The following is a 16485-nucleotide window of genomic DNA, read 5'->3' as shown; positions in this document are numbered from 1 at the left end:
CTTTTAGAGAATCAGCCAGTAATAGAAAACACTGCCCAACCATTAGGTTACGCACTTAGGTTACAACATTAGGTTATACATACAAAATGCTTTCTTGCTTGTTTGCCTGTCTATTGTTGCTTCCCAAATAAAGTGCATGCCTGTGCAAAATACTGAGTGTCCCCTCCCTCATTTGGAAGGGACAACGTCAGAAGATGAATAGTGAACCTAGTACATGTTTTAAACAGGAGGGAAGGCATATATACAAAGCTAGTAAAGACACAGATAGAAACAAACACGTAGCACTGATGACAAAAGACAGGACCTCTGTGTGCTGGAAGGAAAACACATGGTTTCCATACCATTGGGCCTGAGAGCCGCCATTATGACAGATGACAGCGTCCCCCTCTCCCTCTCACCCAAAGGAAGGGATGTGGTATCTCAGTAACATTGCTCCTGTATGCTCAACAAGGCAGGAAGAAATCACAGCTGTATGATTGCCTCAAACCATTTCTGACATACCAGAAATTGACTCAAAAAGCATATAAGGAAGCCTACGAGGTGACAGCCCTAGTGCTCTATCCACAACTATTTTTTTTTTATTTTTTTGACAGGCAGAGTGGACAGTGAGAGAGAGAGACAGAGAGAAAGGTCTTCCTTTGCCCTTGGTTCACCCTCCAATGGCCGCCGCGGCCGGCGCACCGCGCTGATCCAATGGCAGGAGCCAGGAGCCAGGTGCTTTTCCTGGTCTCCCATGGGGTGCAGGGCCCAAGCACTTGGGCCATCCTCCACTGCACTCCCTGGCCACAGCAGAGAGCTGGCCTGGAAGAGGGGCAACCGGGACAGAATCCGGCGCCCCAACCGGGACTAGAACCCGGTGTGCCGGCGCCGCTAGGCGGAGGATTAGCCTAGTGAGCCGCGGCGCTGGCCTCTATCCACAACTATTATATAGCAAATGTCTGGTGAATAAATGAATGGGCATGGGGTTACCTCCTAACAATATTATGCACTCAGAGCATTTCCCAGGTCACAAAAGGCCTTCGCTTGACAAACTGCTGGTTTGTCCCAACAACTTTCTTCCTTAACCAAAACGGGTGTTTGGCTCAGTACATGACCACATGATCCAGTTTTAGATACTACATAAGCAATTGTGCCCTCCTTCTGCTTTCTTCCTTCCTGCTAGCTAGAATTTGGATGTGATGGCTAGAGCTCATGTGGCCATTTAGGGAAATGAGATTGAAGCTATGGATCAAAGATGGCAGCATAAAAGGAAACAAACACCAGTCATGACACCATGGAGCGTCGTGCCAGTCCTAGACAGCCTATCTCTGTGCCTGCTGCATATGAGAAATAAATCAACTTCTATTTTACTCAAAACAGCTTAATTTTAATTCATTTTTGTTTCACTAAAGACTATTATCTTGCTGTTTTTATTATTTTCCCATTGAATGCAGCCAAACCGAATTCTAACTAATATACACAAACATCATCTCATCTCATTAACCACAACCTCATGAAAAGCTTATAATTATGTCCATTTTATAGAACTAAGGACTGAGGAGGTGAGTTGGTTTGATCAGGGACCTGTGTCCCTAAGCCCAGCCCTTAGCTCTTTCCTGAGAACTACAGTCACAGACGCATGTTAGTGTGACTGCCACGCATCACTGACCAATAAATAAAATACAGCAGGCAGGGACATCCAGGCTTGGCTGTGAAGGACTTACATCAGAAACTCTGCATAAGTGCATGTGCGTACAGAAAGCCAGTGGGGGCGGAGGTTTAGGAAGGGGGGCAATAGGAGAAGGAGAAGGTGTCCTGAGGACCCCGTAAGCCACACCTTTGGCTGCCAGAACATCCTTTTAAGCAGAAAGTTGGCAAAAGACCTGACTACAGCCAGCTATGTAACCTCCTGTAAAAACTCACTCAGCCCTCGGGCTTCTACGCTAATTGAGTAACACAGGCATGTAAAGTCTGCAGTTCTTTCTTCTTTCAAAGTCACTGTTTCAAGGCTGTAATAATAACAACCTTACAAAACTACAGTTGGAAGGCCCTCTGGCCGTTGTAATTACATGCTTGTAGTTACTTAACATTTGAAACCTGAAGCAATATATCCTTGGTAAAAACCAGGGCCAGCACGCTAATTGATCTAAAAAACACCTTATGTATCTTGGAATTTCAGCACGTCTTCTAAGAATAACCAGAGTATACGGTTCTCTCTGCCCAGCTGGTTTAAAAATACAAGACTTACTACTATTTTTTCTCAAAATTTCTTAAAATTAGCCTGCTTTTATTGTAAATGAAATTGGAACATGAAAGATATGTGAAATCTCTTACTTGACTTTTACCCTAAACAAAACTAATGACCCCTTTTCCATAATTTATGACAAGAAATGTGGTTCATATCTCTAAGTAAAAAGACACTGGGTTTTGTGATAACGCCATCTAGAATCTCATCCCTACACATTTTTAATGTCCCAGAAGGGGGAAACTTGATGAGAAAAGAACAGAACCCACTGAGGCAGCAGCAGCTCCTCCAGACCCCACTTTATACCAGGACAAAGACCCTGGAATAAGACAGACATGCCCGATGCTTATCACTGTGGAGAGGAAGTACCATGCCCTGTGCTTATTCAAACAGAAAAATATAATGAGTGTATTTTAAAAGTCATATTCTAAATATGAACAACTGTGGAAGCTGGTTTGGTGGCCTATTTGTGTGTTGTTATAAATGCACATGTTTTTACCATTTATAAATATAACACTTGTAGATGATCAGTATAAATTTTAATAATACATAAGGGAAAAAGTAAAGCAGCAAAAATCCCACTATCCATATTGAACTATGATTAAGCTTTCAGAGAACATTTTTCTATGCCTCTTCTTCTATACTCAGAGTCATGTGTTGTTTAACGATGGGGAAATGTAGTACGAGATGCATCATTAAGTAATTCTGAGGTTGTGCAAACTTCACAGAGTGTCCTTGCACAAACTAAGAAAGCTACAAAGTCACCAGGCAATATCATCTTATGAAACCATCATTTGTGGGTGACCCACTGAGGACCAACATGTTGTTATACAGCACATAACCATACAGTCATATGGCAGATGCTGTTTACAGTGGTTTCATTTTAAAAATACGTCTTGAAGAGGCCAGCGCTGTGGCTCAGCAGGTTAACGCCCTGGCTTAAAGCGCCGGCATGCCATATGGGCACTGGTTCAAGACCTGGCTGCTCCACTTCCAATCCAGCTCTCTGCTATGGCCTGGGATAGCAGTAGAAAATGGCCCAAGTCCTTGGGCCCCTACACCCACGTGGGAGACCTGGAAGAAGCTCTTGGCTCCTGGCTTCGGATTGGCACAGCTCCAGCCATTGCAGCTAACTGGGGAGTAAACTAACGGATGGAAGACCTCCCTCTCTCTCTCTCTCTCCCTCTCTCCCTCTCCTCTGTGTAACTGACTTTCAAATAAATAAATAAATCTTTTAAAAAAATTCATCTTGAAGATCTCACCATTCACTAAATACACGTAATAAGTAAAAACAAACACAAGTCACTCTTTTCAAAGACAACAAAATATAACCACCCATGAGTGTACAGTAATATATTTAAGGAGTAATCTACTAGTTATTTCCAGTTTCTTGGTATTCTAAACCACAAAGCAGCAAATTTTTTTTGTGTATAAATACAGGTAAACATTTATTCTCCTTAGGCAAATTCACCAGTACAGTGTCGCTGTGTCAGACAGTTGTACAGTTAGAATGCTTGTGCCAAACTGCCCTCCCAAGGGTGGGAGAAATTAACACGCTCCCCCAGAAGACATCAGAGTGGTTTCTCATCTTTGCTGATCTGATGACTAAAGAACGATGCTATCTGGTATTTTATTTGAATTTTGAGATTTCAGGTGAGGTTGAGATGAACATCTATTCATGTATTTTTTTAGTCATTTACAATTTTATTTTGGTGAGTGGTCTCTGTAATGTCCTCTGCCCATTTCTCTCCTTGGGTGTTTTTTTAAACAAATAATTTCTTATATGTTAGGAATATTTACACTTTCCACATCTATTGTATATATCTTTTTTTAAATGTTTATTTATTTATTTGAACAGCAGAGTTACACAGATAGAGAAGGAGAGGCAGAGAGAGAGAGAGAGAGAGAGAGAGAGAGAGAAAGTCTTCGATCCGCTGGTTCAGTCCCCAGATGGCTGCAATGGCCGGAGCTGTGCCGATCTGAAGCCAGGAGCTTCTTCCAGGTCTCCCACATGGGTGCAGGGGCCCAAGGACTTGAACCATCTCCCACTGCTTTCCCAGGCCATGGCAGAGAACTGGATGGAAAGTGGAGCAGCCAGGACTAGAACTGGCGCCCATATGGAATGCCGGCACTGCAGGTGGTGGCTTTACCTGCTAAGCCACAGTGTCAACCCCTATTATAATATCTTTGGTTTATCTTTTAACCCTCCTCATGGTACTTTAAGATGCAGTAAATCCATAGTTTTTACACATTCAAAGGTAACCACCTTTTTCATTATGGTTTTTTCTTAGCTATTATGCTTTAAAAGTCCTTCCCCATACCAAGATTGCAAAAATATTTCCACCTTGTATTCCACTACTTTCACCTTTATTTTCTTAACATTAAACAAAATAGGTAAATATTCGGCTTTATATTTTTACATCTGGCTAGCCAGTTGTCCCAATACTACTTATTAAATAATCCATCTCAACACTAGTGATTGAAAGTGCTTCCTTTACCCAAACATCAATATACACTGGACTCTAACTCCAGACTATTCCACTAGTTTGACAGTTCCTGTGCCAGTTACACACGGTTCTGATTGCTATAATTTTGTAACCTGTTGTATTTCGTGGAACTTTTCCCTCATTGATTCCTTTTTTAAAAATTTGTATGTATCTCATAAGTACAACATTAGGAACATAGTAATTCTTCCCACCACACCCACTGTCCCACTCACTCCCCACCTCCCTTCCTCCCCCCTCTCCTGTTTGATCCAAGAAAGAAAAAGAAAGAGAAAGGAAGAAAAAAGGAAAGAATGGAGTAAAAAAAACTAAGAGTACTGTTCCTCTACAGTCTAATCAAGGACTGTTCTTTGTTATCGATTCTCAAAGATGATCTCGTTTTTTTTCTTCCTCTTTTCCCTTCTTTCTTCCCCCTTCTTTCCTCTTTGAAACTTAATTATCTTTAAAGAAGAACCCAATGATGATATATTTTTTTGTGAGCTCTTAGATGTAACTTATGAGACATAATAATATCTTCCATTTAATACACTAAAAGGAAGTGATTCTTGAGAATGAGTTTTACTATTAAGTCTCATGATACAACTCTTTGTGGATGGAGGTCCTATGGAAAGTTAGTGCACAGTGGCTTTTGTTGTTTATTTAACTCCGCTCTTATGTATGTGACATCAGTGATCACCCAAGGCTCTTGACATGAGCTGCCTTGGCTATGGAAACCTTTTGGATCCACTAGCTTGACAAGGCCATAATCAAAGTGGAAGTTCTCTCCTCCCTTCAGAGAATGGTACTTCCTTCTCTTCCCACTGGGGTCGCACCCACAGTGGTCCTTTACTTTTTCTCAGAGTGCCTTGGCTTTCCATGCCTAAAATGCTCCCCTTGCACTTTCAAGCTAGATTGGGATGCCTTAAGGGCTGATTCTGAGGTCAGTGTTCTATGTAAAGTGATTGCGATTCTATGAGTCTGCTGTATGGACTGATTCCCATGTTGAGGCCTTTCCTCCTTTTTATTTCTATTATTGTTTCCAAACACTCAGTCCTATTTATATGATCACTATGTTTCTATAAGGTCACTTTACCCCTTATTCCTATCCATTCCATCTTTATAACACTTAAGCTGCTATTTTTATTAGGCAGTTTAAGGGCTTTCGAGTTTTATGGCTAGTTGTTAGTTGTACCCTTAGAATTTAGTTATGAATGTATGTAAGACTAACAACTAGGGGCTGGTGCTGTGGCATAGCGGGTAAAGCTGCCACCTACAGTGCTAGCATCCTATACGGGCACTAGATCAAGACCCAGCTCCTCTACTTCCGTCAATCCAGCTCTCTGCTACAGCCTGGGAAAGCAGTGAAAGATGGCCCAAGTCCTTGGTGCCCTACAACTGTGTGGGAGACCAAGGAAGAAGCTCCAGGCTCCTGGCTTCAGATCAGCACATCTCCAGCCACTGTATCCAACTGGGGAGTGAACCAGTGGATGGAAGACCTCTCTCTCTCTACTTCTCCTTCTCTCCGTGTAACTCTTTTAAATAAATGAATCTTTAAAAATAATTTTAAAAAAGACTAACAACTGCTTTGCAGTTGCAAACTTCATACATTTCACAATTACAACTTTATGATCTTAGTGATTCTTCCCACTGTTCCTGCCCTCCCACCCTCACTCCCATCCCCTTCCTCTTCCATTTCTTATTCTCTTATTCTTTACTAATATCTGTTTTCAATTAACTTTAAACATATGTGATTAACTGTATGTTAAGTATAGCATTCAATGAATTGTATGAAAGAGGAAAAGATAAGGAAAACAGCAGGTTAAAGCCCTGGCCTGCTGTACCAGCATCCCATATGGGGTACTGGTTCGAGTCCCAGCTGCTTCACTTCTGATCCAGCTCTCTGCTATGGCCTGGGAAAGCAGTAGAAAATGGCCCGAATCCTTGTGCCCCTGCACCCGTGTGGGAGACCCAGAAGAAGCTTCTGGCTCCTGGCCTCAGATCAGCTCAGTTCTGGCCATTCCATCCATTTGGGGAATGAAACAGGGAAGCAAGACCTCTCTCTCTCTCTCTTTCTCTCTCTCTCTCACTGGCTCTATCTCTCTCTGTAACTCTTTCAAATAAATAATTAAATAAATATTTTTTAAAAACAGGATGCCAGCTATGGGTTTGTCATAGATTGCCTTGACTGTGCTGAGAAATGTTCTTCCTGTTCCCAATTTGCTTAGGGTTTTCATCATGAAAGGGTGTTGTATTTTGTCAAATGCTTTCTCTGCACCTATTGAGATAGATAATCATAGTTTTGTTCTTCAGTTTGTTAATGTGTCACACTGATTGATTTACAAATGTTGAACTGTCCCTGCATACCAGGAAAAAATCCCACTTGGTCCAGGTTGATGATCTTTCTGATGTGTTGTTGGATTTGATTGGCTGAGGATTTTTGAGTCTATGTTCATTAGGGAGATTGGTCTGTAGTTCTCTTACTCTGTTGTATCTTTTTAAGGTTTAGGAATTAAGATGATGCTTGCTTTATAAAAAGAATTTGGGAGGATTCTCTCCCTTTCAATTGTTTTGAATAGCTTGAGAAGAATTGGAGTTAGTTCTTCTTTAAATGCTTGCTAGAATTCAGCAGTGAAGTCATCCAATCCTGGGCTTTACTTTCTTGAGAGGGTCTGTATTACTGATTCAAGTTCTATCTTGGTTATTGGTCTGTTTAGGTTTTTTATGTCTTCATGACTCAAGGTAGGCTGTATATGTCTAGGAATTTATCCATTTCTTCTAGGTTTCTCCTTTCGTTGGCTTACAGTTCTTTGTAGTAATTTCTTTTTTTTAATTTCTTTATTTTTTGACAGGCAGAGTAGACAGTGAGAGAGAGAGAGAGACAGAGAGAAAGGTCTTCCTTTTGCCGTTGGTTCACCCTCCAATGGCCGCCGTGGCCGATGCACTGTGGCCAGCGCACCGCGCTGATCCAATGGCAGGTGCCAGGTACTTATCCTGGTCTCCCATGGGGTGCAGGGCCCAAGCACTTGGGCCATCCTCCACTGCACTCCCTGGCCACAGCAGAGAGCTGGCCTGGAAGAGGGGCAACCGGGACAGAATCCAGCGCCCCGACTGGGACTAGAGCCCGGTGTGCCGGCGCCGCAAGGCGGAGGATTAGCCTAGTGAGCCGTGGTGCCGGCCAATTTCCTCTGTAATTTTAAGTATTTATTCTCTCCTACTAGTTTTGGGTTTGGTTTGGTGTTGTTTTTCTAGACCCTTGAGATTCACTGATGACTCATTTACTCAGTGTCTTTCCAATTTCTTGATGTAGGATCCAATTGCTATAAAATTTCCTCTTAACACTGCTTTTGCTGTATCCCATAAGTTTTGATATTTTTTATTGCCATTTTCATTTGTTTCCAGAAATTTTTTATTTCTCTTGATTTCTTCAGTGACTGACCCATTGTTAATTCAGAAGCATGTTGTTCAGTCTCCATGTGTATGCATATCTTCTGAGTATTCCTGAGTTGTTGATTACCAACTTCATTCTGTTGTGGTCAGAGACTATGCATAGTATGATTTTGATTTTTTTGAATTTGCTGAGACTTGCTTTATTGCCTAGTATGTGGTCAACCTAGACAAAGTTCCATGCACTGGTGAACAGAATGTATATTCTTTGGCTGTACAGTGTAAAGCTCTGTAGATACTTGTTAGGTCCATTTGGTCTATGGTGTCGATTGACTTTGTTGTTTCCTTACTGATTTTCTGTCTGGCTGATCTATCCATTGCTGAAAGTGAGGTACTGAAGTCCCCCATTACTATCGTATTTGAGTCTATGTCTCTCTTTAAATCCATTAACATTTCAGGGCCAGTATTGTGGCCTAGCTGGTAAAGCCACCTCCTGCAGTGCTGGCATCTCATATGGGTGCAAGTTCGAGTCCCGGCTGCTCCACTTCTGATCCAGCTCTCTGCTATGAGGATGGTCCAAGTCCTTGGGTCCCTTTACCCACATGGGAGACCCAGAGGAGGCTCCTGGCTCCTGGCTTTGGATCAGCTCAGCTCCAGCCATTGAGGTCAATTGGGGAATGAACCAGCAGATGGAGGGCCTATTTCCTTCTCTCTTTCTCTCTCTCTCCGCCTCTCCTCTCTGTGTAACTCTTTCAAATATATATATATATATATATATATATATATATATATATAAATCCATTAACATTCCTTTCAAATAGCCAGGTGCTCTGTAATTAGATGTATCTACACTTATAATAGTTACATCTTTCTGTTTTATTGATCCCTTAATCATTAAATAGTTCCATTTTTTGTCTCTTAATAGTTTTTGTGTTAAAGTCTATTTTGTCTGACATTAGGATGGCTACACCAGCTCTTTTTCAGTTTCTGTTAGCATGGAATATCTTTTTCCACCCTTTCACTTTCAGGTCTGCATGCATATTTGTTGGTGAGATGTGCTTCTTGTAGCCAGCAAATAGTTGGTTTTCTTTTTTTAATCCATTCAGCCAATCTGTGTCTTTTAACTGGGGAGTTGAGGCCATTTACATTCAAGGTGACGATTTATAAGTAATGCCTTGACCCTGGCATTTTTCTATAAATTTTCCTATCGTTTACTTTGGATCCCCCTCCAACCTGGTCTGCTGGGGCCGGCACTCTCCTCTCCTGTTGGCCCCTTGTCTGGTTTGGTTTGGTTTTTGTTTTATTTTTCTTACTCTTTCAGCGCAAACCTGGACCATTCTGTTGTTCTCGCAGGGTTTCCTGCTGCAAATTCCCCACAGCTTTATCTCAGGCATGTAGTTTCAACCCTTTTTAACTATGAATTTTGCCCTGTGTGGTTCAGACCATCCTGTCGCTACTCTGCCATCTTAGAACCCCCCGATTTTCTTTTCAAGAGTTTTGCAGCTAGTATCACGAGTTTATTCCTCTAAAGCTTAGAATGACTTTGTAAAGTTTTCCTAACCCAAATCCTAGCACTCAGTTCAACTGCACTGACAATTGCTATCTTAATTCTTGTTCTTTCCACCTAAGAATAATATGTCTCATTTATTCACATTTATATCCTCTCCCAAACTTAATATCTATTGTGAACAAAGGGCCATATCCTTTATTTTCATGCTTTCTAGCTATTAACAAAATACAAGGGTACTTAAAAAAGTTGTAGAAAATAGAAGCAAAAGATAAATTGCTTGGGCCAGCATTACTGCACAGAGATTTAAACCATTGTTTGTGATGCCAGCATCTGATCCAGCTTCCTGCTGATATGCCTGGGAAGGTGACAGAATATGGCCCAAGTATTTGATTCCCTGCCACCTACATGGGATACTTGGATGGAGTTCTGGGTTCCTGTATTCACAGCCTGGCCCAGAGCTGGCTGCTGTGACCATCTGAGGAGTGAACCAATGGGTGAAAGTGCGCACGCTCTGTGTGTGTGTGTGTGTGTGTGTGTGTTGTGTGTCTCCCTCTCTGTCATTCTGCCTTTCAAATAAACAAACAAAATCTTTTTTTAAAAAAAAAGTTGATTTTGTTGTAAAAAAAACTTTGGAAAACTATACACACAAGGGTCTTCAAAAAGTTCATGAAGACAGATAGTATGAAAAACTGATAAATGAATTTAAAATTTTTTGTACCAAAAGAAATTTATCTTTTAATGTACATCTTTCAATCACTGGATTTTTCTTCATGCTGTGAAAATGTCTAGTAAAACACTAGAACATTTCTGTAACTCCAAATGCCCCCTCCATCTTGTGCAGGTGCACACATCATGGACCACTGTTCAGACTTCTCCCTCTCGGAGCTGGCTCGCCAGCCTCCATCGTGAGGGCTGGACAAACAGGCCCTAAAGCTGCTGGGTTTCCTCCACAGGATAATTAGGAAGGATGCTAACCAGCCCTGAGTTCACACATTTCAACAACTGTGAGGCAGCATCTGTATCCAGTGCTGTTCGGGGTTCACAGATCGTCCTCTGCAGGACATAGGCTGTGGCTTCCAAACCACATCCTGGGCAGGGGTCCAACAAGGGGGCAGAGGACGGAAAGGTGACAGTACTGTCAGGCCCATGCTAAGAGACAGGTACCTACGCTCAGAACAAAAAGCACCATCCCCACAACTGATGAGACCACCAACTTCCCTCCTTTCCAGCCACCTCCGATTCGTGTGCCAGAAACACTGTTAGTACATGGAAAAACTCTTGACGGAATGCCTGGCCCTCATCTTCAGGGCCATGGTGCTTGCTTTCCAGATGCAGGTGGCCAGAGAAACCTCAATTGCCAGAGATTTGCAGTTCTCATCCACAGTTAGCAGAACGGTGGCCTGCAGGCTGGACTTGGCCCACAGATGTGTTTTCTTTGGCTTGCTCTTTGTTGGATCACTTTTTGGAACCAACATTTAACAATTTAGAGATTTCCTGTATTTTCTCTTAAAAACTTAAAAGTCTGGGCCACATTATGCTGCATTCCTGCACAGCACTTGACAAGAATGGAGTGACTCATCACATCCCAACAGGGCACTCCTGTCATTTATGGGCCTGGGTTTGCTGCTCTGCCTGCAGCTTCCTTATTCCCAGCATTTGATTTCACTTTCATCTTAAAGTTGCCAACTCTCTAAGTGGACAAGCAGCCCATGTCTGGGGAGGGGATGGCATTATGGTGTAGCATTCCAGCATCCCATATTAACCCCATTCAGAGTCCCGGCTGCTCCACTTCTGACCCAGTTCCCTGCTAACAGCATGAGAAAGCAATGGAAGATGGCACAAACATTTGGGCCCCTGCCAACCACTTGGGTGACCCAGATGGAGCTCCTGTCCCTTGGCTTTCTCCTGGATAGCCCTGGCCGTTGTGGCCATCTGAGGAGTGAACCAGCAGGTGGAAGATCTCTCTGCCCTCCCCCTTTGTTTATAACTTTGCCTTTCAAATAAATAAATAAATCTTTATTTTTAAAAAAAACAGACATGGGGAGGTGAAGGGGTACAGAAGGAAAGATTAAAAAATCATAACCAAGAAAAGAAAATAATAATTAAGTAAATAAATGAGGAAAAAGAGAACAAGGATGAAAAAGGAAAGAGACAAATACTGTCTTTCAAGTAGCAGGTGGCTCCTCAACAATTTATTTCTGTTTCTTGATACTTAAACGTCTGGTTATCAGCCTCTCTTCCCTGCAGAAACATATCTCAAGGCTTAGGTTTCCAGTCCTTATGCACCTTGCATCTCTGTATGCCCTTTATTAGCTACTGCTCCCTTTACATTACCTAATCCAGCCCAGAAAAATGCTCAAACTGACAGATGCCCTAGAGGCACTGGCAAAAGAAGAGCAAGATGTTAAGATGTCAGCTAACACTGTATGGTCAAATGGTCTTTATACACACTGAGGGACAGGAATGGGGCACGTAAACTAAAAAGGTGTGGGCAGAACCAAAGAGACTGTGGACACAGAAAATAAGATCACTCTAAGGAACCAGGTGCTCCTTGTGTCTGTTCAGTCATTCATTCAAGCACTCACACATACATTTATTCCTTTCCCTCCCTTTACCCTGCCCTTCCCCACTGCCACATATCCGACAGTCCACAAACACAAAACAAAGGCCTACATACTCCCCATCACGTTATCAGGGCCTCGCGATTGACCTACTCCCTCCACAGATAGCACCCTCGGTTTTCACAGTCTGGTTTCTCTGCCATGCTGTGAGCTCCTTGAGGGAAAGAGCTGCCTCCTCGCTTCTGAATCCCTAGCACTGCTGGCAATCTCAACTTAGAATGAAGACATTTCACAAATAAGTAACACTTGAATTTCCCAGAATTCTGTATGACCAAACACTGGTGTGGCCAAGGTTGCTAACTACTCATCAAAATCCATATTCTCCAACTCTTTGGGGGCACACAGCTATACTAATTTCTCACCCTCCCTGGTGGCTGGGTGTGGCCATTGACTGGGTCCTGACCCGTGGGATGTGGGGGGAAGTGATGTACAATATCTTCCAGGCTGAACTGTGAATATCCTCCCATGCTTTTCTCCAAGCTCTTTTCCTGTGGCTAGACTGCAGACAACCCCTAGGGCAACCTTAGAAGCCACATGTTGATCCCTGGGACCCCGTGTGGGAAAGAGCCACACCTCTGATCTGTTCCTAGCAGAACCAAACTCATACGTCATACACCCGTCAGCTGCTTAGAGGTCTAGGTTTACAGGAGTTACTCTGTCTAGCCAATTCAGTGATACAGCTGGGTTTCAACAAAAGTAAGAGCCCCTTTCCTTTACTCATCCTTACCACCCAGCAAGGATTTGTCACTTTCCGAGGGAGACATACAAAGCCCATTTGGAGATCAGCATAATCTCTCTTGGTACATGTAACTCTCAATAAAAATTTTGTTAACGTGTGATCACCAGGAAAAGATAGTGACCTTGCCTTGGGCTTGCCTGGGCTGGTGCCACAGTCACAAAACAGCCCGGGTGAATTCTGGTGATGCCAGAACACTGGACAGTGAGCTTGCTTGCCTGGCCTTCTCTCACTTATACAGGTCAAACCCCATAGGCCCTGGACAAATGCCGAATTTGCCTTCTCCAGTAGTCTGTCCCTAGCCTCTTGTGCTTACCTTGCAAAAATGTCACAAAACACTGTCCTGTTGTTTTCTGTGCCAGCTAGGGAGAAGCTGCCAAAAGCCTTTTCAAAAAGCCACACCAACCGGCACTGCCACAGGACAATGGCTGCACTGAATGACTCACCTTCTGAATAAAACATCCAGCCAATTGCATAGAGACACAACCTTAGACTTCATTCATGCCCTGGTGGCAAAGTTCTTCTTATACTAAAGAAGGATTTGACTCTTTCTGTTGTGCCTGCTGAAAGCTAGGGACTTTAAAGAGAACTCTTCTCCTTGATGAACTTGAGTATTTCTATAACTGAATTACAGGAAGAAAATTAGTAGCATGTACTGCACATAATTGCTTGTTTCACTCAGGTCTAGGGAGCTATTAAAAGGGTGGATTATTGACTAACTCTTTGTACCTTTCTTTATTGCAGTTTGGTTGGTGGTTTCAAGACCTTCCAAATTCAGTGGTTCTCAATCTTCTGTGGGTCCACTGCCCCTTCAAGAATTTGATGAAATGCCTTATCTTTTCACATAAAAATACAGATGTGCACATGAACATCTTTTACATACGATTTCAGAGGGAAGACGGGATGCCTAGTTAAATCATTCACCTTTCACGCGGCTCAGGGACCCCCACGGCAGAGTCAACAAACTTTAACAGGACAGACGGAGAATATTTTTAGCTTTTCAGGCCACAAACAAGCTCTTTCACAAATAATCAGTGCTGCCACTGCAGTGCAAAAGAAACCACGGACAATGTACAGTGAATGACACGGCCATGCTGCAACAAAACTTTATTTATGGACACACATTTGAATTCCATGTCATTCACATGTGTCACTAATACTCTTCTCCTGATTTTTTTTCAACCATCTAAAAAAAGGAAAACCATTTTTAGCTGGAGGCCCACAGACAAACAGCTGATGGACCACAGGTTGTCAACCCCTGCTGTAGGGCATGGGTTCATCTCCTTGAAAAACAAAAATAGTACATATTTTCATTCATTTCTCATTGACATTTCATATTTCCTTCAATTACCATTCATGTACACAACAACCCGCAGAAGTAACAGTACTAACTCTATTTATATTCTGATCCTTATCAGATTATCAGATCTTCTGCTACATCTGGTTGTTTAAATGTGTCCATGGACTCAAAAACTAAACAAAGAGAGAGAGAGAGAAAGGGAGTAAAGGAGGAGAATACCATTATCTTCTTAGAATTGTATCCATGAACTATACTAATCTGTTAAAAATTAAAACAAAAATAAATAAAAAACAAATGTGTTGCTAGAAGCACATATATACTATATCACAAATTTCATTTTTTTAAACTTTAATAACTATTTTTCAGTAGAACTGATTTCCTTTCTAACTCTCTATTTTTTTTTCATGGACTTAAAAGCAGTATTCTGAGAAGCTGTCCATAGCTCTCACTAAATAGATAGCAACAGGGTCCACAACATAGAAAGGTTAGGAGCTCGTGCTTGCCCCAAAGAGGGCAGCGAAACCCCGGCACCTCTTACCAGAGCATTCACATCTTCAGTCTTGTGGATGAGCATCCGTATCTCCTCTGGATCACCGCTGAAGATTGCCTGGACCAGTGGTGGCTGCAAACACAAGAGAATGGGAATGAGAACTATAAATACTTGATTGCATTCAGCTGCAGATGGCAAGAAGGGGCTTTGTTCCCTAAAAGTTTATTGAACAATTATCTATTGGCAGACCTACCCTTAAGAGAAGTCTAGTGGGCGAGATACTTACAAAAAGAAAGAACTTAATATGCTCTAGAGGCCATGACAGTCACTCTAACCTGGGGCTATGAACTGGAGTGTAACATGTAAATCACTCCTAGATGAAACTGCCCTTGAGAGGCTCTTAAACTCTCTGTGGAAAACAACTACCAAAAATGCACTTTTGTGTGTACAATCCCTGTTGTACACTGGACTGTGTACTCCTAAAAGTCACGGATGGAAGCCCTGACCCCCAACATGGCAGTACCTGGAGACAGAGCGTTTAAGGACATAATTAAGGCTAGGTAAGCATGTAAGGACGGGGCACTAATCTGATGGACCCAGCATCCCCGCGAAGCTCTTTCAGACCTGCACACAGAGAAGAACCAGGTGAGGACGCTGCAAAGAGGCAGCTGACCGGAAGTCAGGAAGAGAGGTCTCGGCGAAACCAACCCGATGGCGCCCGATCTCAGATTTCTAACCTCCAGACTGTGAGAAAGTACGATTCTGGTGTGTGTCCAGTTTGTGGTATTTGTGAAGGCAGCCTAAAAACACTAACACAGTCCCCTACCGTTTCACTACCTCTCATTGGCCAAAACAATCCCATTCCAAGAGGATGTTAATGGTCATGTCTCTGGTCACCTGAACACTTCTTTATCAATATTCCGAAAACTCTTGAAATCATTCCCAGTGCTTCCCATCCCTTTAGCCAACAAGCACCGTTTTAAACCTGATTACATTCATCACCTGTTTAAAGGGATGGTACCATGGTGGGTTAGGGAGCAACATGGGGATCATTACGGAGCTCTTATTGAACTCACTTGCATTAAACGAGACCCCAACATATAAAACATAAGGATCTATAAAGTGTGATGGGAACACCGCCAGAAAAGCAGCGGGCTCTGTTTGGAAATAGGATGAGAAGAGTGAACCCAGAAAAGCTTCATGGAAGACATCTTACAGAATGAGGGAAGTGGGGCCAGCACTGTGGCTAGCAGGAAAACCTCCACCTGTAACACTGGCTGGCATCCCATAGAGGTGCCTGTGGTTCGAGTCCCAGTTGCCCCACTTCCAATCCAGCTCCCTGCTAATGCGCCTGGGAAAGCAATAGAAGATGGGCCAAGTGCTTAGGCCCTTGCACTCGTGTGGGAGACCCAGATGAAGCTCCTGGCTCCTGGCTTTGGCCTGTCCCAGTCCTGGCTGTTGTGGCCATTTAGGAAGTGAACCAGTGGATAGAAGACCATCAACCATTCTCTCTCTCTGTCTCTGTCTCGCTATAATTCTGCTTTCAAATAAATAAAAATCTTAAAAAAAAAAAAAAAAAGGAATGAGGGAAGGGGCACCCCAGGGAGAGAGTAGGGAGTACAGAAGTGTGGAGGAGCAAAGAATCTGACACATTAGGAACAGATATCAACCTCAGAACTACAGTGTGAGGTAAACGCAGAAAAACAGCGGTCCCCAAGGGTGACGTTGGGCTTGCCC

At 42.8% G+C, this 16485-nt stretch overlaps 1 protein-coding gene across 10 annotated transcripts in view; it reads right to left on the bottom strand.

Moving 5' to 3' along the window:
- The window catches only part of ANKRD44 (ankyrin repeat domain 44), a 368927-nt gene that overhangs the window by 224590 nt on the left and 127852 nt on the right, over positions 1-16485 (bottom strand). For all 10 annotated transcript variants that reach the window (XM_051849303.2, XM_070070443.1, XM_051849305.2 and 7 more), the window contains exon 2: positions 14797-14880. In XM_051849303.2, coding sequence (XP_051705263.1) covers positions 14797-14880 — 84 coding nt within the window. The remainder of the gene's footprint in view (positions 1-14796; positions 14881-16485) is intronic.

Source organism: Oryctolagus cuniculus, chromosome 3 (genome assembly GCF_964237555.1).
Source record: "Oryctolagus cuniculus chromosome 3, mOryCun1.1, whole genome shotgun sequence".
Classification (NCBI taxonomy): domain Eukaryota; kingdom Metazoa; phylum Chordata; class Mammalia; order Lagomorpha; family Leporidae; genus Oryctolagus; species Oryctolagus cuniculus.
The sequence above is the reverse complement of the archived record's forward strand: the minus strand, read 5'-3'. Positions and strand labels throughout refer to the sequence as shown.